Source organism: Sphaeramia orbicularis, chromosome 19 (genome assembly GCF_902148855.1).
Source record: "Sphaeramia orbicularis chromosome 19, fSphaOr1.1, whole genome shotgun sequence".
Classification (NCBI taxonomy): domain Eukaryota; kingdom Metazoa; phylum Chordata; class Actinopteri; order Kurtiformes; family Apogonidae; genus Sphaeramia; species Sphaeramia orbicularis.
In genome coordinates this window covers 3,029,198-3,056,814 of record NC_043975.1, presented here as the reverse complement: position 1 = coordinate 3,056,814, position 27,617 = coordinate 3,029,198, and the positions used below count along the sequence as shown (strand labels likewise).

The 27,617-nt window shown below is 42.6% G+C and overlaps 1 protein-coding gene across 1 annotated transcript; it reads right to left on the bottom strand.

Annotated features, from left to right (window-relative positions):
• Positions 1-143: 143 nt before the first annotated feature.
• LOC115439276 (adhesion G protein-coupled receptor A1-like) lies at positions 144-27,344 on the bottom strand. Its single transcript, XM_030163095.1, has 8 exons — positions 27,293-27,344; positions 26,738-27,030; positions 12,216-12,343; positions 11,320-11,443; positions 7,177-7,328; positions 3,874-3,969; positions 1,044-2,697; positions 144-621 (listed from the first exon to the last, which is right to left on the bottom strand). The coding sequence occupies exons 2-7, from the start codon at positions 26,738-26,740 to the stop codon at positions 1,254-1,256; spliced, it is 1,947 nt and encodes a 648-aa protein (XP_030018955.1). The 5' UTR covers positions 26,741-27,030; positions 27,293-27,344; the 3' UTR covers positions 144-621; positions 1,044-1,253.
• Between the last annotated feature and the right edge of the window lie 273 nt (positions 27,345-27,617).

Genomic DNA, 27,617 nt, shown 5'->3' with positions numbered 1-27,617 from the left:
CCAATACTGTGACTTTGATTGATGTCGACGTGCATAATTATCAAAGGAAATTCACTGGTTTCTACATTTTTATTCATCTATTTAGTACAAAAATAGTATCTCTTACATTGTATTTTATTTAACTGTATTTATTTCCATTGTTTTATTAATAATTTGTATTATTTGTGATGTTTTCTTTCTTTTCTAGATTGTCTCTGTTCAGTTAAACCAGGGACAGTAGATGATAATTAGCTCTTTTGGCTAAAACTTTAGCTCAATTTTTTTATATTTCTGTTGATTTATGAGCTCTTTTCTTTTCTAATAAAGCAATAAATTCCATTAAGTCAACCTTATAATAACTTAAAATAGCATAAAAAAAATAGAAAAGCTTGTATCGGTGACACTAAATCCACAATATCATCATAAAATACAGATTTCTACTGTTAGACCAGTGTGAATCCTCCTGAATCTGACCTTTAAATTACAGTTTTTTTGTAAATATAAAACCACACAGGCTGATGTTATGATTGTAATTGGATTACTTGTGCAGCCCTGGTTCTAAGATGGTACGTTTAGCTAATGTATTTATATTATTCTGTTTGTAGGAAATGGATTAATGATACTGTTTGTTGCCTGTTAACCCTGTAACGCCAAACGTATCATATCTGATACATGAGTTTTGAAGCCCTCTACATGATCAGTGTGATATTTTTGTTCTTGAAAAACCTGATGTATACAATTAGATACATGCAATACACAGATAATCCACCAGGGGGAGGAGTTCATTCACCAGAGGCTTTTCCAGTGACACTACAAGACTGACATTAATGAGGAAGGAGGAAGAACTGGGACCATTTAGAAAAGGAATTAACAATTTGTTAGACATGTTTGTGTTATATTCTGTTTTTGTTTGTTCAAAAATAATAATATTTGAGAATTAAGACCCAATGTATCAAATATGATACAAAATTGAAACTGATATTTGAAAAAAATAAAGGCTCCAATTTCAAAGAACTGGAATTTTCTGTCAATGATTCAGTGGTTCAGGCTTTACAGGGTTAAACTGAAAAAGTGAAGAGTGTTGTAACATCAGCGCTGGTGTGGACGTGAATCGTTTCCACATAAATACAGTAGTTTTAACGAACCCGGTTCAACGTCTACGAGGTCTGAACGTATGTTTTCAGGTCGAACCGAAGGCGTGGAGGCCCAAACACTTACAGGGTGAATCAGTGACTGGACCGGTCGTGGGTCGGGCAGGTTGAAGGATATTCAAACTATACAGTGGTTTCGTTTTTCCACGGTCCAGTCCGGATGTTTCCCGTGGCGTCCGAGCCGAACAAGCCGTCCTCCTGCAAGCTCCGGTTCCGGCCGATGGCGGCGCGGCGGCTCATGGTGGCGTGTTGCCGAGGCAGAGTGTTCCTGGGAAACCCTTTAGACTCCGCCTCCGAGTCCCTGTCTTTGTCGGCCGTCTTTGACGTGACGCTGTACATGTCCGAGTCCTGCTGGTACTGCGCGGCGTACGGGTCCGGTTTGTCGCAGCAGGCGTGGTCCACCGAGCTGTAGACGTGCCACTGGCAGGGGTGCATCCCGTGGGAAGGGAGGAGGAGGCTGTGACAGGAAGTGATGCTGTCGTGCATATTGTGGGCGTGGCTGTGGCAGGAAGTCATTGAGTCCTGCACGCTGTGGCAGGAGGTCTGGCGCTGGAGGCTGTTGCAGGACGCCAGCTGTTTGTCCAACAGGGGGCTGGGGCAGGGCAGCTGGAGGTCAGGGTGGGGGCTGTTGGAGGTCAGCGGCGAGCCCTCCAGGTGGGAACTGTGGACGCTCCCGTCCATGCTGGTGGAGGTCATGTGGGCGCGGTAGTCCTGGAGGCAGGGCCGAGGCCGGTTGAAGGAGCGGGACTTGGTTCTGTCCGTAAGGCAGCTCTGGAGAGGCAGGACGGGACGAGGGAGCTCATCGGGAAGAGACTGAGGACGCGGCGACGACACCGGGTCGGCGTGAGGCGACAAAGGGGCCGCGATGACGGGACTCATCACCGCCACGCAACACGGACCCGTGTGATTGGGCGTGGGGCTCTGGGAAGGCGGAGTCATCTTGTGGTAGGAGGTCTGGAGGAGGTGCGGCGACAGGAGCGGCTGTTTTCCCGAACACGGTGAGTTGAGGCGGCAGTGAGGCTGATGGACGTCCTGTCTCTGAGCCGCGGCGTTCCCGTCCTCCGTCTTGGACTTGGACGGACAACAGGCCCACCAGCGATGCCAGACGTCGTCGCGTTTGGCGCAGTGTTGAATGAGGAGGAAGAGTCCTAGCGTGACGCAAAACGCCCCGTACAAGCAGCTGAAGATCATGTCCAGGAAGTGGCCCAGCGACACCGCCAGCGCCCCCAGCGCCCACGTGGACAGGAACAGGAACAGGGTGAACGCCGTGGCCCGGAGCTGGGACTTAAACGAGTGCTCGTTGGCCAACACAGATATGCCCGTGGCGAACGGCAGCGAGTCGCCGGCGGCTCCGGCGGCTCCTCCTCCGTCGGCGTGGCCGGGGTGATGGGAGTCGCCGGAGGACAACTGCTGCTGCTCCTCGCTCAGCACTCGCAGCTCGTACTTACGCTCCGGGTGGCGTTTGAGCTGGATGTACGTGCACAGGAAGTACACGGACATGACTAAGACCAGGAGGGACATGGGGGCGTAGAAACCCCCCAGGCTGGGCTCCCACGCCATCCAGCAGCTGCAGGAGATGAAACATGAGAGCGTCAACAGAGAAAAAAACAAACAGCCCAACAGAAACACAGGAAAAAGATCACCTGACGCCTAGATTAAGCCCCTCCCACAAACAGCTGCTATAGCGACCGTTACTAGGCAGCAGATGCTAAAACACATCATATATTTGACTTTTCTGAAGCCAAAACATGAACCCATAAAGACCCAGGACTACTTATGGCAGTTCCTAAATTATTTTTTCTCTATTTTTAACTTTTTTCTGAAGTGATTTATAAGGGTGTAAGAAAATATCGCTTCTGCAGTATATCATGATATTTCATTTCACAATACTGCATCGATATTAAAACATACTGTATCAAGATATTCAGGTGTTTATTCAAATGTAGATTTTATGGAGGTTCCGTTTTGTTTTTTTTTGTTTATATTCTATTTATTATTATTGAACACTTATTAAATAATGTTGGTTCCTTTCTTGGGATTGAACTAAAATAATGTTCTGATGTTAGTTCTGAACGAATAGAATATGAACATTTGAACAGGATCTGAAACTGTAATGTCTGTAAAACAGGATTTAATGTTATGACTAAAAACACTTTTGGTCTGGAATATTTCTCTCTGGATTTAAGAGTAAAAGTTCAGAAAAAATACTGAAGTTCAAGGTTGGATTAAAAAGCTTCATAACAGGTTAGATTCACAATGTGGGAAAGGCGAGATTTTCCACTTTAAACGTCAAATAAAACTGTTGACGTGCCCCAAAAATGTTTCAGAAGGAGGCCAACCATTTTTAACCCTATTTTATCAGGATTATACGTTAAAATCCTGCAGTAAAATTGGACCAAGATCCAAGATTTTGATGAAACAGACTGATGTCATGAAATCACATTGTATGTCACGCCAGTTCGTATTGTATTTGGCGTGGTATATGTTCGCATTTTCATCCTTTTGCGTGTTATTCAACGCCATTTGATCGCGTGTCAATGTACACCAAGATCTCCGGTTTACATATCTGTAACTGCTAACCGCTAATCATGCTAATCGTGTGTGAACATACACACGGAAAGCTTATAATGTGTACATATAACACTCCAGTTAAAAGCGGTGTGTTATCTGTACGCAATTCATGATGTCATGTTGGATGAAAATAACTTACAAAATCAAACTTTGCGAATAAACGTGTACTCACTACAAAGCGTCGTCCCTGCTGCCGTAGTTATCCAGACCAAAGGCTGCAGTGACGCCAACGATAATGAGAGGGATTCCATCACTAACGATGTAGAACCTGCAAAGAAAGACAAAAAAAGAATGAAAAATTCAACAAAAATTGGATGTTTGTGATATTTGTATTGGAGCACATATGTAGAAGTATGACTATAAATAAGAATATAACAACTCCGATTCCATTATTGATTTTGCTTATCGATCCGATTCCTTATCGATTCTCACTGGGTGAGGGAATAAAAGAGTACAAACGGGTGTGTTTACATTAACTGTCTTTTATATTTCCATCTGCACAGAAAATAGAACATATACAGTATGTACAAATAATACGAACAGATGGTGGTGGTGGTGGGGGGGGTCACTGTACTTAAGACACTTTACTAATTCCTCTGTCTCCTGTTGTTGTGCACCTCATTTCCTTTCCCCTACCTTTGGACACTTTTATTTGAGGAGGCAGGACATGTGTTGCCCAAACCAGAACCGGCCCGGATAACGGTCTGGTGTTCACTGTGCCGCTAGATTCACAAGCAACGCTAAGCATCGAATCAAATATGTGACATTCCTGTAAATGAGTCACATGTGGACGAATGTTTGAACAGACTGGAGGGATTCCACCTTTAGAAGAAATGGAAGCTTTGACAGAGTTCAGCTGGACCTGGTGTGGTCTGTCTGGACCTGGTGTGGTCTGTCTGGACCTGGTGTGGTCTGTTTGGACCTGGTGTGGTCTGTTTGGACCTGGTGTGGTCTGTTTGGACCTGGTGTGGTCTGTCTGGACCTGGTGTGGTCTGTGTGGACCTGGTGTGGTCTGTGTGGTCTGTTTAGACCTGGTGTGGTCTGTGTGGTCTGTCTGGACCTGGTGTGGTCTGTTTGGACCTGGTGTGGTCTGTCTGGACCTGGTGTGGTCTGTTTGGACCTGGTGTGGTCTGTGTGGTCTGTCTGGACCTGGTGTGGTCTGTTTGGACCTGGTGTGGTCTATGTGGACCTGGTGTGGTCTGTTTGGACCTGGTGTGGTCTATGTGGACCTGGTGTGGTCTGTGTGGACCTGGTGTGGTCTGTGTGGACCTGGTGTGGTCTGTGTGGACCTGGTGTGGTCTGTTTGGACCTGGTGTGGTCTGTCTGGACCTGGTGTGGTCTATGTGGACCTGGTGTGGTCTATGTGGACCTGGTGTGGTCTGTTTGGACCTGGTGTGGTCTGTTTGGACCTGGTGTGGTCTGTGTGGACCTGGTGTGGTCTGTTTGGACCTGGTGTGGTCTATGTGGACCTGGTGTGGTCTGTTTGGACCTGGTGTGGTCTGTTTGGACCTGGTGTGGTCTGTTTAGACCTGGTGTGGTCTGTTTAGACCTGGTGTGGTCTGTCTGGACCTGGTGTGGTCTGTTTGGACCTGGTGTGGTCTGTGTGGTCTGTCTGGACCTGGTGTGGTCTATGTGGACCTGGTGTGGTCTGTTTGGACCTGGTGTGGTCTGTTTGGACCTGGTGTGGTCTGTGTGGACCTGGTGTGGTCTGTGTGGTCTGTCTGGACCTGGTGTGGTCTGTCTGGACCTGGTGTGGTCTATGTGGACCTGGTGTGGTCTGTTTGGACCTGGTGTGGTCTATGTGGACCTGGTGTGGTCTGTTTGGACCTGGTGTGGTCTGTTTGGACCTGGTGTGGTCTGTGTGGACCTGGTGTGGTCTGTGTGGTCTGTCTGGACCTGGTGTGGTCTGTCTGGACCTGGTGTGGTCTATGTGGACCTGGTGTGGTCTGTTTAGACCTGGTGTGGTCTGTTTAGACCTGGTGTGGTCTGTTTAGACCTGGTGTGGTCTGTCTGGACCTGGTGTGGTCTGTCTGGACCTGGTGTGGTCTATGTGGACCTGGTGTGGTCTGTCTGGACCTGGTGTGGTCTGTCTGGACCTGGTGTGGTCTGTTTGGACCTGGTGTGGTCTATGTGGACCTGGTGTGGTCTGTGTGGACCTGGTGTGGTCTATGTGGACCTGGTGTGGTCTGTCTGGACCTGGTGTGGTCTGTCTGGACCTGGTGTGGTCTGTGTGGACCTGGTGTGGTCTGTTTGGACCTGGTGTGGTCTATGTGGACCTGGTGTGGTCTGTTTGGACCTGGTGTGGTCTGTTTGGACCTGGTGTGGTCTGTGTGGACCTGGTGTGGTCTGTGTGGTCTGTTTAGACCTGGTGTGGTCTGTGTGGTCTGTCTGGACCTGGTGTGGTCTGTTTGGACCTGGTGTGGTCTGTGTGGACCTGGTGTGGTCTGTGTGGTCTGTTTAGACCTGGTGTGGTCTGTGTGGTCTGTCTGGACCTGGTGTGGTCTGTTTGGACCTGGTGTGGTCTGTGTGGACCTGGTGTGGTCTGTGTGGACCTGGTGTGGTCTGTGTGGTCTGTCTGGACCTGGTGTGGTCTGTTTAGACCTGGTGTGGTCTGTGTGGACCTGGTGTGGTCTGTGTGGACCTGGTGTGGTCTGTTTGGACCTGGTGTGGTCTGTTTGGACCTGGTGTGGTCTGTGTGGTCTGTGTGGACCTGGTGTGGTCTATGTGGACCTGGTGTGGTCTGTGTGGACTGTTTCTGCATCAACACCATGTTGTCTACATTCTGACCAAAACAATGCAGTGTATACGTGATGTCATCGCGGATGTGCAACGAAGGCAGAATCGAGAAACGGAATCGTTAAGCAGGCAAACGATTCCAAGGAATCGAGCTACTGGGATCCGGTTCTCAAAAAGAACCAGTTTTCGATTCCCATCCCTGTTTATAGCCCATGTTTATGTCTAACACCCGTCCACGTCGGTCTGGTCTTGTCACCAGGTGACTCCTTTAAAACCTTTGGAGCTGACTGGTCAACAGCTCCACCTCAGATGATGTTCTTGTACGGTAGGATACTGCTTGTTGACAAAATTCAGCGAAGAAGTTATGATTTATTTACGTGCAGTGGATTAATTATTGAAGGGCTCCGTCTCCACCTTGTGGAGCATGTTGTGTAAGCGCAGACTGGAGTCCACCTACCTGAGGATGGTGGGTTTGGACCGGGTCTGGGACTGGGGTCCACCTACCTGAGGATGGTGGGTTTGGACCGGGTCTGGGACTGGAGTCCACCTACCTGAGGATGGTGGGTTTGGACCGGGTCTGGGACTGGGGTCCACCTACCTGAGGATGGTGGGTTTGGACCGGGTCTGGGACTGGGGTCCACCTACCTGAGGATGGTGGGTTTGGACCGGGTCTGGGACTGGGGTCCACCTACCTGAGGATGGTGGGTTTGGACCGGGTCTGGGACTGGAGTCCACCTACCTGAGGATGGTGGGTTTGGACCGGGTCTGGGCCGGGCCCTTGCGCTCCTTGGTCCTCAGAGGGTCTTTGGACACGTCTTTACAGATGTTTCTGGCCGTAAACATCAACCACAACATGGTGGACAGAGACGCGTAGTGGAGCACGATGCCCACCTGGAAAACACAACAGAGGCAACCGTTCAGCTCAGGTGGACAGCAGGTTACTACAGCAACCAGCTGTTCAACATGTAACTACGGTGACCAGGTGTTCAACACATCTCTATAACAACCAGGTGTTCATCATGTAACTATAGCAACCAGGTCTTCATCGTGTGAGTACAGCAAATAGATGTTCAGCATGTTTCTACGGTGACCAGGTGTTCAACATGTAACTATGGCGACCAGGTGTTCAACGTGTGAGTACAGCGAACAGCTCTCCACCATTTTTTATTTTTTTTTTGTTGATTATTTTGTTGAATTTTTTAGTTCATTTTAGTTCATGATTATATTCGGTTTTAAATTTTCATTCATTACTGGATCCATTTTAATGTTTTGTTAATTCTGTCAGTTATTTTGGTCAGTTTTGTTCATGTTGTTCAATATTTTGTTCATTTTTTGCCACTTAGTGGGTAATTTTTTTTTCATTTAAATCTTTTAAAGAAATTCTCTTCCTTTTTTAGTGATTATTTCATCAACTATAACTAAATCACCTCCTCTTCATCCTCCAAACGTTTTCATTTTCACATCAGTCGGATCAGACATCCAGTCATGTGAAGTCAGTCTGTGGAGATAAAAATATCTGTTTTTGATCAATCCTATTGTTTATTTATTTAGTCCTTACACATTTGTCTCATCGGGGCCTGGTCTCTAAACTTATCACATATGTTTTGCTTCATTATTTTCGCATCGTGTCGCTAACTGAACCATGCTAATGTTATATTAAATACAGAGCTAATGTGCTAATAAACCAACGCAGACATGAAGTGGACTGGACAGGAGTCAGGAGTGGGTGACGTCCACTGAACCGTGGGACGTCACGCAGGCGGACGCTTATCGGGTGGAAATCAGTAACTGTGGAAACGTTGAGGTCGGATGGAGCTGTGGATGCGCTCTGTCCTGCAGCGCTTTCACTTTGGATTAAAACCATTAGCATATTTCTAGTAACTGTTTGTGCATCATAAAACTCACTGTCATCGGCTACATTACCATTAGTGTCCCTGTAATGAAACCGAGCAGAATGGACTAAACACACACTGGATCAGTGGTTTTCAACCGTGGAGTCGCCTGGAATTCTAGTAATTGATAGAATGTTTTTTTAAAAATTAAGAACAAAAAATATCTTTTAATGATTCAATATACAGGGTGGGGAAGCAAAATGTACAATATTTTGAGGCAGGGGTTGAAAGACAGTGTATGACCAATTAGTTTATTGAAAGTCATGAGAATTTATTTGCCACAAGAAAATGTCCATAATAGAAAATGTTTTTATTCTATGTGTCCTCCTTCTTTCTCAATAACTGCCTTCACACGCTTCCTGAAACTTGTGCAAGTGTTCCTCAAATATTGTGGTGACAGCTTCTCCCATTCTTCTTTAATAGTATCTTCCAGACTTTCTCATAATAGTTTTGCTCATAGTCATTCTCTTCTTTCCATTATAAACAGTCTTTATGGACACTCCAACTATTTTTGAAATCTCCTTTGGTGTGACGAGTGCATTCAGCAAATCACACACTCTTTGACGTTTGCTTTCCTGATTACTCATATAGGCAAAAGTTTGTGAAAAGGTATGGATAATAGTGTTAGGTATGATTATGACATCAGTATATGTTTGGGTTCAAAACAACTGACGTAGTGCCTGCTGAGAAAAAACAACTAAATGTTCATTGTAAATTTTGCTTCCCCACCCTGTATATGTCATTATAAAAAAAACACCACACTTTTCCTAATAAAAATAAAGTTCAAATAAAATGCAGGATATCTAGATTGACCTGATCATGTGACCACATGCGTTACTATACCTCAACCTGCCTGAACAGTCGCAGTCAGAAAACTGGACCGAACAGAGAATGATGGAAAGATTTCTTCGCCCGCCTGGACCCGCTAAGACACGTCTGAGAGAAAAATGTCTCTGTTTTGAATGTCTGGGGCCCCAAGAAATTTGTGATGTTAAAATGTGGTCAGGAGCCGAAAAAGGCTGGAACCACTCCTGTATCTAATGACGATCTTTAGTAATAATAATAATAATCCATTTTATTTACAGGCGCCTTTCAGGACACTCAAGGTCACCGTACAAAGTTGTTAAAAATAAATATAACACAATTAAAATTACACATATTATATATAAAACACATAGGTACATAAAATGGCAGTAGATAAAAGTGAAATTATGGAATAGAGTCGGCCTGTCTGAATAAATAAGTCTTACGCTGGGATTTGAAGGTGGTAATAGTCAGAGTTTTTATGTGTTCTGGGGGGGGCATTCCAGAGGCGGGGGGGCTGAGCGGCTGAAAGCTCTGGACCCCATGGTGGTCAAGCGGGCAGGTGGGAGGGTGAGCTGGACAGATGAAGATGACCTGAGACTGCGGGTGGGAATGTTTATGTGGAGGAGGTTCCTGAGGTCCTGAGGGTCCAGGTGGTTTATGGGCTTGAAGGTAAGAAGTAGAATTTTATATATGATGGAAGCCAGTGGAGCTGTTGCAGGACAGGTGTCATGTGACTCATGGAAGGGGTTCTGGTGATGATACGTACGGCAAAGTTTTGAACCAGTTGCAGTTTGTGAAGAGGTTTGTCCGGTAAACCAAATAAAAGGGCGTTGCAGTGATCTAGGTGGGTTGTGACCAGGCGACGGAGCAGAACTGCAGTAGTGTTGGGGGAGAGGGATGGACGGAGACGGGAGATATTGTGTAGGTGGAATTAGGCTAAACAGGTGATGTTATTAATATGAGATTGGAATGAGAGTGTGTTATCAAGGATGACACCCAGACTTTTAACCTGGGGGGAGGGAGGAACTGGGGAACTGTCAATATGAATGGAAAAGTTGTTTATTTTAGATAGGGTGGATTTAGTGCCAATGAGAAGAATTATTTTAATTTCGTGTTTTCCACATTTTTAATTCAGGGTTTTCTGAGGCTGATCTCATTAAATCACATTGTGTGTCACACCAGTTCTTATGGTATTTGCCGTCCTAGATGTTTGGGGCGGCCATGGCTCAGATGGTAGAGTGGGTCGTCAAATAACCGAAGGGTTGGCGGTTCAAATCCCTCTCTGTCCATGTGCTGGTGTGTCCTTCCCCCTCCTTGCCTCCAGTGCTGCTGCTCACACTGGTGGATGAATGTGTGTGAATGTTCGCTGGTGGTCGGAGGTAGGCGTGGATATTCAACCACACTTCTGTCAGTCTGCGCCCCCCCCAGGACAGCTGTGGATACAGATGTAGTTTACCACCACTAGAGGGAGGATGTGAGAGCGAATGAATAATAGATCATCTGTACGCACTTTGAGTATGCGTTCATAGTAAAGCACTATAGAAATCTAATCCATTATATATACGTATTTTCATCCTTTCACGTGTCATTCAACGCCATTTGATCACATGTCAGTGTATGCTCAGATCTCCGGGTCACCTAACACTGTATGCTTCAATGTTGTAGAAGATGACAGTGTTTCCATGGTAACTACGGCGCCTCTGAACGTCCATATGGGTCATATCTGATGACCATGAAAAGACGAAGACCTATTTTACACCAAATATTGACACGTACTGACAGGATGAGTGGATGAACAGCTATGAAACAGTTTAGATCAGTAGATGGTTCAGGTCATCTGTGGATGTTTGGGTCTGTAAGGGAAATGTTATTTTTTGTACTAAAACAAACAGAAAAATTTTGAAGTTGTCATTATTTATAGGCTATTAGATTATTATTTTACAACAACCCCCCCCCACCACCACCACCACCACCACCACCGTTTAAAGCTAAAACTAACGTAACTTTTCATGACCATGAAAAGATGAAGAACTGTATTTTACACCAGTTTATTTCAACGTATTGATCAGATTAATGGATCAGCAGTTATTAAATATTTTCGACCACCAGGTGCTTTGGGTCAGCGGTGGATGTTTGTGTCTTTAAGGGTTCAAGTCTCAGCTCTGACGAGTGAAAATACTCACAATCTGACAAACAAAAGGCAGGTTGATCTGGTTGATTCCTCCAGCGAAAACGCCGAACGTCAGCCCAGTGTGGAACAGGAAGTTTAGGAGCATGTGCCACCCGTTCCTGCTGATCCGGATCACACTGCGAACAGTGAGGAGCGTTCAGTTACAACCACAGTAAATATTACAATATTCATAGGAGTACTATTGTCATTGTAGGGGAGGCAACTTTACTAATAGTTCAAACCAACTCTGTTTCTAACCCAGCGAGAAAAAGCAGTTTTTGTGATGTTTTCAACACATGTATGAAAATACATTCCTGTTTGGTAGATGATCTGGTGGAGGTCTCTTATTGGTTGATTTTTACAGTATATGATTGGTCCTGTGCCACTTATTGTCTTAATTTGATTCATTTTTGTTTGTGTTATTGATCATTTTGTTAATTTGATTGGTTATTTTGCCAGTTTTATTCATGTAATTCATTAATTCGTTTGTGTTATTGGTTATTTTTGGGAAAGTTTTTTTGCTGTTTTATTGCTTATTTGATTCATTCTTGTTCAAGTTATTCCATATTTTGTTCAGTCTCACCAATATTGTTGCTTTTTTGTTTAATTTCCGTTAGTGCTAGTGATTATTTTTATTGTTACTTTTCAGATCTAAGCTAACAGAGCGATAATGTAAACTATCAGCTGAGGTTGATTATATTAACAGACTGAGTTACTATTTGAAGGATGAATCTTTAACATACATTTGTAAATACATTTAATTTTTACATTTAATTTAATTTTGTTAATACATTTTTTAACGTTCATGTGTCGGCTTCAGTTGGATTAATTCCTGAATACCGTAGTACATACAGTATAATCCTTTCTAACAGGTCGTAGGTTTGGTTCCAGACGGTCGGCGGTTCTCACCTGTGATGGACGATGTAGGTCATGATGGACACGAGCAGACAGAGCAGCATGACGGCGGTGCAGGCGTAAACCACCGGATGCAGGTAATCCCCGGGATACGGCGGGAAAGACAGGACACGCTTCAGATCCTGCAGAAAGTCGGGATACATGTCTGAGAACGAGCTGACGAATGAGACCGACGAGCAAAGCCAGAGGCATTTGAAGAACCCACAGGCGTGCATCATTAAAAAAAAAAAAAAAACAGTTTTTAGTAGATGAAAAAAACCAACACAAACGGTTTAAAACTGGTTAAATGTTGCCAAAGTTCTTACAAAACTGTCCAGATGGTGCTGTACTGATCTCCACCAACTCACTCCTGATTTGCACATTTTTCTGCCTACATTGTTCGCTTTCATAAAGGACAAGTTTGCCCTGAAACTCCTCTCTGGCTTGGACTCAAGTTGAAGACAACACACACAGGGCAGGGTGTATTCAAATGTGAACCGGATTATAGAGACGATGCATTCACTGCCACATGGACACACCAAGAATTTAAAATAAAACCATGAAAGCAGCAACAAAAAGGATTACAGCTTCGATTGGACCGAGAAACTGACCCGAAAATATGAAGGATGATGTCAGACAGGTATATTTTTATTTTCCAGTCATATAAAACACAATCTGTACAAACCAGAGTCACTGAAACAAACACTATCATGAGTGAAATGACAATAATTGTACATTTTCTGCAGTTAAATGTAGATTTACAGTGGGGTTTTTTTTTTTTTTTCGGTGGAGGTTTGGAAAAGGTACATATATATAAGTGTGTATGTGTGTGTGTGGTCTGGTTTTTACATCCCTACTTCTGCTCACTGAATTTCATCCTCAGGGGGAGGGGGAGGGGGAGGGGGAGGGGGAGGGGGGGGGGCAACCAACCGATGTAAATCCCATCAGGTTGTCAGTTTTCTTCCACCTGTATCCTGCATCACTGACACCAACGTTCACCTGAACTGAACTGTCAACAGACTCAGAATTCACAAACGTCCCCATGCACTGGGGTGGGGGGGGGGTAAACATGACAAATTAATGGGGCCCAGCATTTGGGGAGGGGGGGTCCAGTAGATACAGGTTAGAAGTTGTGAAAATTTCATGTAAAATCTGCTGAATAATAGAGGAATAGAACCTGGAGCTGGACGTTGAACGTATGTGAAGTTTCACACCAGCGTTAGTTATGGACCACACCCCCACCTACATAACAGACAAAAAAAACATAACACCCCCCCTCTGTTTTTTGACAAATCACGCCCGTGTGTATGTATATATGTGTGTGTATGTGTATATATGTATGTATGTATATGTGTGTGTATGTGTATATATGTGTATATGTATGTGTGTATCTATGTATATATGTGTGTGTGTGTTTGTATGTATGTATATATGTATGTGTATATATGATTGTATGTATGTATATATGTGTGTGTATGTGTATATACAGTATGTGTGTATGTATATATGTGTGTGTGTATGTATGTGTATATATGCGTATGTGTATATATATATATATATATATATATGTATGTGTGTGTGTAAGTGTATATATGTATGTGTACATGTTTATGTGTATGTGTATATATGTATGCATATATGTGTGTGTGTATATATGTATGTGTGTGTGTAAATATACACACATTAGGTCTGTCAAAATTGATACATTAATGCAGATGAATCCATCCTCCTGATTAATCTAATTAATTAATCTGATCTGATTAAAAAATCTAATCATCTGACATTAATAATCCGAGGATAACAGTTCTAAAGGGACAACACTGATAGTCGTAGTTTATTATTACATTAGGATTTTATTTCTAAATATAAAATCCTACTGTAATAATCAGTGTAATTAAATGATCATAAACAGAAAAATTCCGTCCTAATCGTTACCGTTATTGTTTTACCACCAGCCCTATTTTCTCGTATCTTAAATAAACCTGGTCATCTGTGACCCTGAACGCATCACGTCCACCCTGCTTCGTCAGTGTTCTGTATGTCGGACATTAACCCAGCCGTCTTCAGACTGTTTTTTTTTTTTTTTTTTTTTTTTTTTCGCTCTCCATGACCACATGAAGCCTGGAGAATCGCTGCTGGACGCTGGAATGTGCTGCCTGTTTCCGAAGCCCTGCACAATTACCCAGCATGCCCCGGTACGAGCGCATTAATGAAATGTTCTGACATGGCATCAAGAGTCCGAAACAGACACCGAGACCAGCCACTGGAAGGACTGAGCGCAGAAGAATGGACGCAATACTGAAGAGGACGCAGAAATATGAGAAAAAACAACAAATACAAGGTGTGAAACAAACGACTGGATGGAAAAGACAATTCAGACAAAAGAAACCAGATGGAAACCATGCAACATGATCAAAACAACAAAAAACACATGCAACAAGACACAAAATAATTAAAATATGTAACAAGATGAAAAAAACAAAGTAACAAGTTGCAACAAGATGAAAATATAAGAATAAAACAACATAAAAGACAAAAAGTCTGTAACAGGAAATGAAATGAAAGCACGATAAAAATAATAATAAAGATACAACACAATGCAAAATATGGAAAATTCTGCAAAAAGATGAAAGCAACAGAAAAGACGGAGCAACAAAAATGACAGAAAAGTTGCAACAAGATGAAAACTAAAGCAACGTAATAAAACGAAAACAACATAAGACGACAAAAGTAACCTACAAGATGAAAAAGATGAAAATACAGTAAAAGACGCAAAAACCAACGTGACGTAACACGACAAAAACAACACGTAATAAACAACGCAACGAGATAGAAACAAGTTTACAACGATGTAAAAGACGCAACAAAATGAAAATGACCTAAAATCTACCAGTTAACCAAGAAAGACAGAAGAACTGCTTTACCTGCGTTTGTTTGTGGACGGTAACGTCGACTGAGAAAACACAAAACAAACAAACAAACTGAGGAGGGACAGACCAGCATGTGTGAAGAAAGAATGAAGAAAAAAGAGTGGAAGGGTTACACGGAGGTTCAAGGCTGAGCAAGATGAGGTGAGGAAAGTGATCGCACCAAATAGTGTCGTATGTCACCCCAGTTCTTCTGGAGTCTGGTGTGACGTCCACATTGACCTTTAACGTATTCGCCAACACCATCTGATCACTGGTCATTTTACACTCAGACCTCCAGTTGAAATAAGCCCCGCCCACAGAGCGTTCAGACGTGGAACTGGGTTCAACTGTGGAAGGAAGTCGATCACATGAAGATCTGCCAGCAAGTGACTGAAGTCAGCCTTTGATCCAGTAAGAACGGGCAACAGAAGAAGAGCCCAGAGGCAGCAGACCTCCACCAGGACAGACCTGCCCCCCCCCACCACCAGGACAGACCTGCCCCCCCACCACCTCCACCAGGACAGACCTGCCCCCCCACCTCCACCAGGACAGACCTGCCCCCCCCACCACCACCAGGACAGACCTGCCCCCCCACCACCAGGATAGACCTGCCCCCCCCCCCACCACCAGGACAGACCTGCCCCCCCACCACCACCAGGACAGACCTGCCCCCCCCCATCACCACCAGGACAGACCTGCCCCCCCACCTCCACCAGGACAGACCTGCCCCCCCCACCACCACCAGGACAGACCTGCCCCCCCACCACCAGGATAGACCTGCCCCCCCACCTCCACCAGGACAGACCTGCCCCCCCCCCACCAGGATAGACCTGCCCCCCCACCACCCCCAGGACAGACCCGCCCCCCCACCTCCACCAGGACAGACCTGCCCCCCCACCCCCACCAGGACAGACCTGCCCCCCCCCACCACCTCCACCAGGACAGACCTGCCCCCCCCCCCCACCAGGACAGACCTGCCCCCCACCACCACCAGGACAGACCTGCCCCCCCCCACCACCTCCACCAGGACAGACCTGCCCCCCCCACCTCCACCAGGACAGACCTGCCCCCCCCCACCACCACCAAAATTTAATCATTTCTTCCTTGTGCCAGTATCAGCACTTCCTGAAATTCTCATGAAAATCCATCCATAACTTTTTTAGTTATCCTGCTAACAAACACACACAAACAAACACAAACACACACACAAACAAACACACAAACAAACACAAACACACACAAACAAACACACACAAACAAACACACACAAACAAACACACAAACAAACAAACACACACACAAACACACACACACACACAAACAAACACACAAACAAACACACAAACACACACACAAACAAACACACACAAACAAACACACACACAAACAAACACACAAACAAACACACAAACAAACACACACAAACAAACACACACACAAACACACAAACAAACACACAAACACACACAGTGATCCCAGTCCCTCCTGGCAGATGTAATAAAAATGAGAATTTTTGGAGCTGAGACATTTATCAGACCTTTAAACAAAATCCAAACTTTTGTCATGTCATTTTGTTTATGATATATTTTTGTATCACATTTGATACATTGGGTGTTTGTATAAAGTACCGTATTTACCTGCAGTATCACATCTGATACGCACATATTTAAGACAATTTAACAGAACTATAAAGAATCTGTTCAAAACTAACTGCACTGGTTCAGGACATGAGGGTCTGTATGAACGACTGAAAACAGGAACGACTGAAAACAAGAACGACTGAAAACAGGAACGACTGAAAACAGGAACGACTGAAAACAGGAACGACTGAAAACAAGAACGACTGAAAACAGGAACGACTGAAAACAGGAACGACTGAAAACAGGAACGACTGAAAACAGGAACGACTGAAAACAGGAACGACTGAACCTTCTGGACAAACACCAGAGTGGAAACAGTCTGAGGAGCAGACCTCAGTCTGTGCTCCTGCTCCTCCTCCTCCTCTTCCTCTTCTTCCTCCTCCTCTTCCTCTTCTTCCTCTTCCTCCTCTTCCTCCTCCTCTTCTTCCTCCTCCTCCTCTTCCTCCTCCTTCTCCTCTTCTTCCTCCTCCTCTTCCTCTTCTTCCTCCTCCTCTTCCTCCTCCTCTTCTTCCCCCTCCTCCTCCTCCTTTTCCTCCTCCTCCTCCTCTTCCTCCTCCTTCTCCTTCTCCTCTTCCTCCTCCTCCTCCTCCTTCACCTCCTCCTTCTCCTCTTCCTCCTCCTCCTCCTCCTCCTCTTCTTCCTCCTCCTCCTCCTTCACCTCCTCCTCCTCTTCTTCCTCCTCCTCCTCCTTCACCTCCTCCTCCTCTTCCTCCTCCTTCTCCTCTTCCTCCTCCTCCTCCTCCTCTTCTTCCTCCTCCTTCTCCTCTTCCTCCTCCTCCTCCTCTTCTTCCTCCTCCTCCTCCTTTACCTCCTCCTCCTCTTCCTCCTCCTCCTCCTCTCTGTAGTGGTAGTGCTTGCTGAACTGCTCTGACATCACAGTCTTAAAATAACTCGGTGCACATCATTAAACATGTAAAACATGGAAACAGGGATTTCACAGCCTCAGAAACATGAAATCAGATCAACCATCCACACAATCTGACCTCAGACACCGATGCATTCAGACAAGAGCCTTTCCTCTGATGGACGCTGCAGCAGCATTCATCTGCCCTGGAATTAAACACAACTGCAACAAACACACGTTTATCATGTTTATGTTTATGTTTATGCATTTGGCAGACGCTTTTTTCCAAAGCGACTTACAGGGGAAAACCAATTAAATCACTCAATCAATCAAATTTTTTTTATATAGCGCCAGATCGCAACAAAAAACTTACCTCCTGACACTTTATATATAGAGTTGGTCCAAACCAGACTCTAAGCCCATTTACAGAAACCCAACAGAATCCTCCAGGAGCAAACACTGGTGACTGGTGACAGTGGAAGGAAAAACTACCTTTAACAGCAGAAACCTGGAGCAGACGCATATTGTCCATGAATCTGTGGAATTCACAGGAAACACCTCCCTGAGACCAGAGAAAAGCCACACATTTGTTTTTGCTGCGTTTCTTGAGATTCCTTACATTTAGACAACTGTTTTGGTTTTTACTTTCTATAAACTGACAAAAATCAGCCATCATCCTCTTATTAACCCTTAACGTTTTGCATTTCACACATTCATTCCAAGGACCAGATCAGACCCTTTGGTGAGCCGGACTGGACCGAGGTTATTACCGTTAACGAAAACTAACAAAATGACGAAAACTAGAACTGAAAAAACCTTTTTGTTCACTGAAATAAATAAAAACTACAATTAAATTAAAAAAACAATAAACAACTGAAACTGTACTGTGTGTTTACAAAACTGAAACATAAAAATTGTGGATAAAATTCCCTTCATTTTCATCTTTGTCAATGTCGGAATGATATGAAAGTGATTTATTTCGCTTAAGCAATTTTAGCTAGCGGCACCATACGACACTTAACAGTTCGTCACTTGTGTTCACTTGTGGTTTCCAGTCGTCTTCTGGTCCAAACTCTACCTGGAAACATGGAGACTAAAGTTGGGAGAAAGCAGCAGAGTCCTGTCTGGGATTTATTTGAATACGACGACAGAGAAGAAGAGAAAAGACACGACTGAACTAAAACTAAACTAAAACTAAACTAAAACTAAACTAAAACTAAACTAAAACTACCCAGATAGCAAAATCATTATGGCTCAAATTCGGCCCAAAACTGGTTTTCCATTTTGTCATAGTTCTGGGTGGATGTATGGGCCCTAAATGGCCCAAATTAGGCCAGCCAAACTCAAACCATTAGGGAGCCAACTTTCACCCAGAAGGAATTGGGGACTTCCAAAACAGCCATAATTGTCCCAGAAAAGCCTCAAATCCACACAATCCAGCCAAAAAGTATCCAAAACTGACCCAAAGACAGGCCAAAAGAAGGCCAACGTCCACCCAAAACTAGAAATGTGGACTTCCAAAACATAGTCATAAGTGTCCCAGAAGAGCCCCAAATCCAGAATCCAACCAAAAAGCCAACAGCTAAAACTGACCCAAAGACAGGCCATAATGCTGCTCCTACCCCCCCGCTCTAAAATAAGACATGCATTTAGAAAAAAGAAAACAAATAAAAACTAACAAACCTGCTGTCAAAACAAATTCAAACTAACTGAATCAGAGAAAAAAAGTCAAACTAAATAAAACTAAACTAGAACGAAAAATCCAAAACTATAGAGGGTCTGCACATACGCCCCCCACCCCCCAGGCCACGCCCCTCTCAGTCAGTCAGACTGTCTTAAACCAACCTGCTCAACATGACGGAGTATAGCAGTAAACACAGCCAGAGCAAAGGACCATGGGAAATCTGAAATTAAATGAAGGACAGTTGGACTGGACATGGATCTGTACGAGCTACCAAAGAACAAGTGGTCCATGAACACTGACATGTGGACTCACATGGAGGATCCAGACCTGATCCAGGGGGGAGGGGGTCAGCGCTATTTGGACCTGAAACTAATATACATGGTTTCATCAGGACTGACAACCAGGGTCCAAAACTAGGACCAGAACCAGCTGATCCAAAGGATCCAAAACTAGGGCCCAGAACCAGCTGATCCAAAGGGTCCAAAACTAGGACCAGAACCAGCTGATCCAAAGGCTCCAAAACTAGGGCCCAGAACCAGCTGATCCAAAGGCTCCAAAACTAGGGCCCAGAACCAGCTGATCCAAAGGCTCCAAAACTAGGGCCCAGAACCAGCTGATCCAAAGGCTCCAAAACTAGGACCAGAACCAGCTGATCCAAAGGCTCCAAAACTAGGGCCCAGAACCAGCTGATCCAAAGGGTCCAAAACTAGGACCAGAACCAGCTGATCCAAAGGCTCCAAAACTAGGACCAGAACCAGCTGATCCAAAGGTCATTTCCAGTCCAGCGTGGACTGACCCCAGTGAATATACACATGATCTACTGGGACTGAGCAGATTTACTGAGTCTAGTTCAGATCCAGTCCTTTATCCAACACAGATACTACTGCTGTGGACCAGCAGGGCCCCACTGGATTCTGGGAAATTAGCAGATTTACACCACCTGGTTTAAATGAACACATTATTCTGATAATATTATGGTTTTACTGTCAGAATATGACGACTTTAATCTCATAATCGAATGACATTTTTGTTAAATTGAGTTTTTTTATAACTACGACTTTATTCTCATAACATTGTGATTCTTTTTGTATTCGACTTTATTCTCATAAAATTACAGGTTTTATCTCCATATTTTATGACTTTATTCTGGTAGTGACCAGTGTTTTTCTTTTCTTCTGTGGTCCTAATACTCTGTCATAGTTTTATTCTCCAGTTCCTCCGTATTTGAATAAAAATCAGACCAGTGGCCCTGTATCTTACCGGCCAAATGAAAAGCTTTGGGAAATGTGTCCAGATCCATTTATTCTCCCCCAGTTCTGTGTATTTATTCTATTACAGAAATAGTCCATGTTTTGCTCATATTCCAATCAGATCTGTAAAAAATTCCAATTCACACTTGATATCATTGATACTGATTTATTGCATCCATCCACTTCCTATCTGTTAAAATGGGAACATTATTAAAGTCGCACCAAATCCAGAATCAGATCTGGATCCAAATAATTTTAATCCCTTGTGTTGCCATCATCATACAGAAGCTGTATACCAAGTTTGAAGTCAATCAGAACTGGAGTTTGGGAGAAAAAGACGATTGAAAGTTTTGTAACGGACGACAGACGATAATAGCTTATGTTCTGTCGGCCGTAAGCTAACTAGGTTAGCCTCAGTTTCAGTTAGTTTACTAATCATGTAGGAGCACAAGGTTCACAATCACAAAATGAGACAAAAACCATGAAAGATCTGATCATGAAACCAAGAGCTGCACTAAGAAGGACCGTTAGCCAGAACAATCGGTCATTTCAGGTCTGATTGGACCCAAAAATACAGCATCAGTGAATGTTAGCTGACCCCAAACAGGACCCACAGATCTGGGTTTGGTTTCCTGGATTTGTGGATCCATGTCCTTCTGTGTTCTTTGTCTTTCAGTGTCTGTAAACGATAGCTCCCACTGCTTTAAGAACCTGAAAAGACAATCAGTCTCACAACAGCTCTGCCCCATTTTTGATGATTTTGAAATATTGTTCTTCAGTTTAGACAGTACTGAAGCCATCGCTGTCACTCATCTTCCTCTTTCTTCCTCTCAGTGGGCGGAGCCACAGTGACTTCCACCAGCGCTGACATCACCTGCAGACCCTCTATTATAACCTCAGTGTGAAGACCTGATGTCCCCCCCCACCCCACCCCCCAAACTAAATAAAACTAAACTACAATAAAAAATCCAAAACTATTATAACCTCAGTGTGAAGACTTGACCCCCCCGACCCCCTCCACCCCCCCCCCAGAATATCTGCAGAACTCCGGCCTCAGATTCACCGATCAGGAGCTAAGTGGTCTCCGTCTTTACGACAGCGTCAACTCTCCTTTCCTCTGTGTTCTCAGGCTTTGTATTTTGGAGACGCTGTCACATCTTCATCTTCATCGTCATCTTCCTCTTCGTCTCTCTCTCTTCTCTCTCTCTCTCTCTCTCTCTCTCTCTCTCTCTCTCTCTCTCTGCTCTCGCTCGGCTGAACAAACCCATCTATTAGACCCAGCGTGACTGATTTAAATCCTTCGCAGATCCGTTCAGATGAAAAACTACAGCAGCACACATCCCAGTGCAGGCCGCGGTGCATTCACTGCCCACGGTTTTACAGGGAAAAACCAGCATCAAAGACCAAATATCAGTGTTTTACGGCTTTTCGCCGCCTTCATTATTCACTGCAGTGTTTCCTCTGGGACAGTTTTAGCTCCAGACGGGAAGGCTTTGATAAATGATTGAAGTATTTATACATTTTTCACTAGATTGACATTAAATTATTCCTTGTTTCTCTCTTTAATATCTTTATTTAACTCATAAAGACCCAGGACTACTTCAGCAGCAGTTCCCAATTCTACTATATTTAACCTGTCTTAAGTGTTTTATCCCCATTTTTTGTAATTTTATCCTCTTTATTTGGAGTTTTTCAGTGTAAATCATGTATTTTCTTATATTTAATTCACTGATCATGCTGATATTCATTAAAGCTCAGAGTAAATTCAAAGGTTATGTTATCAAAACTAACTCTAACCCTAATAGAATTCAACATGTCCACATACTTTTGTCCATATAGTGTATATTTTGTCACAGAATAAATATTGTAAATTGTTAAAAAAAAAAAACATTTTAATCATTAAAAAAAAGCACTAATAAGATTGTTTTCAGACTTTTTTTTTCATTCTTTGCTAGCGAGGATGCGCTAAACTAGCTAATGTTAGCTAGCGTTTTAGCTTTGAGTAAATGAACGATATAGACAAAACTATTGGGACACATCATGGCTATAACTGTAAGATATCCTGTTCATGAGTCGAGGTAAAAACATCAATATTTCCTTAAAATATAATGGGAAATTAGTTTTAAAAAATCATCCATGAGCCATTTTGGAAGCAAAGATAACAATTTAAACCAAACTAAGCAATGCAATGATATTTATCCCATAATATAAAACTATATTCTGACATCAGTCATTATTGTTTTGTACACTGTAAAAAAAAACAACCAAAAACGTTATTATTCCGGCAGCAGGGGTGCCGAAAAAATACTGTTAAATAACAGAAAATAACCATCTCATAAAAATACAGTAATTTTCCATAATTAAAATAAATTTTTTTGCCCTAACTTTACATGAGATTTTTATTTTATTTTTTTTACTTTTTAATGTTTAATAAAGAATATTTTCATGTATTAAAACAATCAAATTACCTATAAATATATATGTAAATAATTTTCAGTGAGACTCAGTTGTCCAATCCACTGATAAAAACTGTATTTGGACAGTTTATCAGTGCTTATACATGTTATACATTCACAAAAATACTTTTATTCAACAGTTTTGTTGTGAAACCTCCTGTAATTACACAAGATATTTGTCAATTAACAAACAAGTCTGGTTCAACTGACAGAACAAATACTTCTGTTATGGTTAATTTTCAGTAATTTTATCTCGTTTTATTTATTTATTTATTTATTTATTATTTTTATTTATTTATTTTTTTACACTATTAAACTTTAAATTAACAGTTTAACCTCACAAATAGAAAAGAAGTATTTGTGAAATTACGATACATTTGCAAATGTATTATAACTGTATTTTTCTGTGAAAAAAGAAAAAAATTCTTTAAAAAAATATAAATTTTCTGGTTATTCACAGTTACAGTTTTTTCATGTTATTTTACATTTGACATGTAAAATCACAGTCTGTTTTTGTCATTTCATCAATATTTTCCTGTATCTTAAAAATACAGGAAAAATCTATAAAATAAACGGTAAAAATTCTGTTAAATTACAGATTTTTTTTTACAGTGTATCCCAGACCCCTGCTAGAAAAGAAACACCTGAAGTCAACGTGTCCACATACTTTTGTCCACATAGTTTATATGTGTTGTTATGGAATGGAACCCAGTGGTGTTCTGTTCTTCCAGTGACTGCTTTGGCACATTACAGTCTAACAAACGCTCACATATGGAAAAGATGCAAAAAAAAAAAAAAAAAAGCCTGAGGTGTTTGTGTAAAACAGGAAGTGGGTTATCGAGGATTATCACAGTAAAGGTCAGAGGACGATTCTGAGGTTTAAGTGGAAACTGAAGGAAGCACAAGGTTCACTGGAGCTGGAAAATGCAGTAAAAGATGCAAAACCAAAGCATACATATGGATTTAGCTTTTATTTTTGTTCATTTTCTTATAATATTTATTTATTTATTTATTTATTTATTTTCATTCCAAATATGGAAATGGTACAAGCTTCCTGATTGCTACTAATGACTTCTTTGCACAAAATTATATAGAAATGCAAATTCAAGAAGGCAAAAAATAATAATACATATAAAAAAACAGTCGGAACCATCTCTGAGGCATTTTGGAAACAAAGAAAACACTTTCAACCAAACTAACCAATGCAATGATATTTATCCCAATAGAGTTGAACTTTAATCATGCGCTTGTTTTTTGAGTGACAACATGATGCGTTCAGGTGTAATAAGACAGAAAATTAAATAAGTTTAACACTTTTCAGACGTAAAATCAGTGTTTTTGTGCCGTAAAAATCTAATTAGGTTTTTTCCTAGTATAATTAAGGACAATTATACAGTTTTCATGAAATGTTTTCTGGCTCCGTGAACTTAAAAATTCTACCTTTGCTAAAATTATACACCACCTGTGACCGAAGAGACACGTTCACAGTTACTATTTTACAAGAGAAAAACAGGCTGCATTCTGAACAGACTTCAAATAGTCACCAGAATAATCTCAATTTTGCAATTTTACAAAATTAATTGCATTAATTTAATATATTTTCCTGAGCTTGGCTTCAAGTTTGTCAAATTACAATAATAATTCCAGCCTGAGCAGTTGGATAGTCACAAAAACTGCAGATATATGGAGATTTTATGTGATTTTATGGCAGAAATAGACAAAAATCAACACAATCTCTGTTTTTTTGGTGAATATTGGGAACCAGCAGCACTGAACACAACTAGATACTGATGAAAACATGCAGCACCAATGAATTTTAGCATTTTGTGCAGGTTTGAATCCCTGACTTCATCTATAATCTGCTCGAGTCGACTAAAATCCCAAATCACACAGGTTATAATCACAATAATCAGGTCTTCACTGGACCCTGCGGCCCTAAAACCGTTTCCCAAAGCCAACATAATAACAGCAGCTCCATACGATAACACGTGATATCTAATTATAACAGTTTAAGTGCTTTTGTGTGATTTTTTTTGTGTTTTCGTGACTAAAACTGCAGATGCAGAGACAGAACAGAGGACAAAACATGGATTCATGGCGTCTCCATCTCACATTTGTTACTTTGGGGGAACCGCCCCTTTAATCATCTGGTTGATGATGTCACTGATGACATCACTATCATTGTGAGTGTCTTCATCAGAGGTGGAAACATAGTCTATGAGAGTGTTTAGTTTTTACATTTACATTTCGGTAGTGTCATCATTTTGTGTTATTATTAGTCATGTTCGATACCACGGATTTCTTTTCTGATCCGATACCGAGTAAAATTCAGGCTGATATCGACGATACCGGTCCGATACCGATACTTTGTACAAACATACTTAATATCAGAAAAACATTTTTTTAAAAGTAGTGTATTTCAAATCATGACTTTATAAAGAATACAAGACATGAGAGTAATTACTGTTTAATTAATAAGAACTCTTATAAAAATGAAGACTTTCATATTAATCGTCTACTCGGCGGTTTGGAGCTAAAAGAGTTCCACACACGAGTCCTGTTCTGTTCTGCCTTTGTTTTTGTTTTTTCACAGACTGAGTCAGAGTTATCTGACTGAGAAGCGTGACGCAGTACACACTTACCCAGGCGGAAGAAGAAGTAGTTCCAAAAAAAAAATCGCGCATCATTTCGACAAATTCGCAGTAGTTTAGCTGTTTCTGATCTACGCTACCTCAAATGACTGAAGTATCAAAAGGATCGATATTTTGATTTGTGAACAGGGATGTAACCATATGAAAACTTCATATCACGGTTATTGTGACCAAAATTATCACGGTTATCATTATTATCACAGTATTTTTATTTCCACCAAGAAGGTTATGTTTTTGCCAGGGTTTGTTTGTTTGTTTGTTTGTTTGTTTGTTTGTTTGTTTGTTTGTTTGTTTGTTTGTTAGCAAGATAACTCAAAAAGCTCTGGACGGATTTTCATGACATTTTCAGGAAATGTTGATACTGGCACAAGGAAGAAATGATTACATTTTGGTGGTGATGGGGTGGGGGTGGGGGTCTGCGCTCTCCGAGTGCTTTTCTAGTTCTTATATTTTTTCTGTTTTGATACAATAACCTTTCAATGAATTCTGAGTTTTAATGAACATCTAAATCAAATATAAGAAATTAAATATAGGAAAGTACAATTTCCAGTGAAAAATGCAAAATATAGAGGATCATTTTATAATAAATGGTGATAAATCACTTATATAGAGAGAAATTAATCTGGGAACTGACACAAAAGTAGCACTGGGTCTGTATGGGTTAAGTGGAGAATCTCAAGGTTTTTTTTTTTGGTACATTTGGGTTCTGAAAGGCAGCTTATAGAGACATTAACCTTTATAAAAACCTTTGAATGAATTCTGAGTTTTTATGAACGTCTAAATCAAATATAGGAAATTAAATACAGGAAAGTACATGATTTCCAGTGAAAAATGCAAAATATAGAGGATAATTTTATAATAAATGGTGATAAATCACTTATATAGAGAGAAAAATTAATCTTGGAACTGTCACAAAAGTAGCGCTGGGTCTGTATGGGTTAAGTGGGAAACCTCAAGGTTTTGTTTTGTTTTTTGTTTTTTTACTATATATTTATATATTTTAAAGTCTGAAAGGCATCTTCTGGTGACCTTAACCCATAAAAATGTGACTGCAGCTCATATCCGCTGTTTTCCTCCGGCAGAACTCGGTAGAAGTGTCTTACCATGAGCCTTGGTGCAGTTTCTCTTCAGTCGTGATCTTCGGAACCCTTCGTCCTCCGGGTCCATGTAGCGGTACAAGCTTGGATCCGTATCCGCTTTGCGCGTCTCTTTTCCGGGTGCGCTCCTGGTCTACAGGCCGGTGGGGCTCCGGCTCCACGGTTGCTCCATCCCCTGCATCCTCCCCCATCCTCCACGGCCTCCACCCGGTACCGGCTCCATGACTGAGGACCAGGACAGGGAGGACAAAAGCCGGATCATGTGGCCCGGAGCCGGATCAGTGGGTCTGGTGACAGGTCTGGGTCTGACACATGAGAGTGGGAGGATGAGGAGGAGGAGGATGAAGATGAGGAGGAGGATGAGGATGGTCACGTTTCTGACATTTTTACGCACTGATGACACTAGTTGGGTTTAATTAACACCAGAAATGACAGAAAGGCTGAAATGAGCTGAATTGCGCGTGTGTGGATGGAGGCGGATGCGCGTGTCCGTGCGCGCGTCCGCCAAACCCAGAATAAATGAGTGTGATGTGTGATGAGGAGCACGCGCAGCTGACTTACCTGTGACGGGCTCCTCTCAGACCCGTTCCGATCCGGTCCGATCCGATCCAGGTCAGCGCGCTGAGTGGCTGCGCTCCATTTGCGCGCAGGGATGTGCCGCATGTTACGTACGCACGCAGAGAGGGGCGGGGAGAACGGGGCGCGCATGAGGCACGTGAGGCAGCGGAGGCGGGGATAGGGATGGGGGTGGGGTTTAACCCGAGGAGCAGAGAGAGAGAGAGAGAGAGTTGCGTCACGTCACTACGGTGATCACGTGGTTCGTGTCAAGCCTCAATAGTTCCAAAACAAAGCACACGCTGTCGAAGATTTTTTTTTTTCTTTTTTT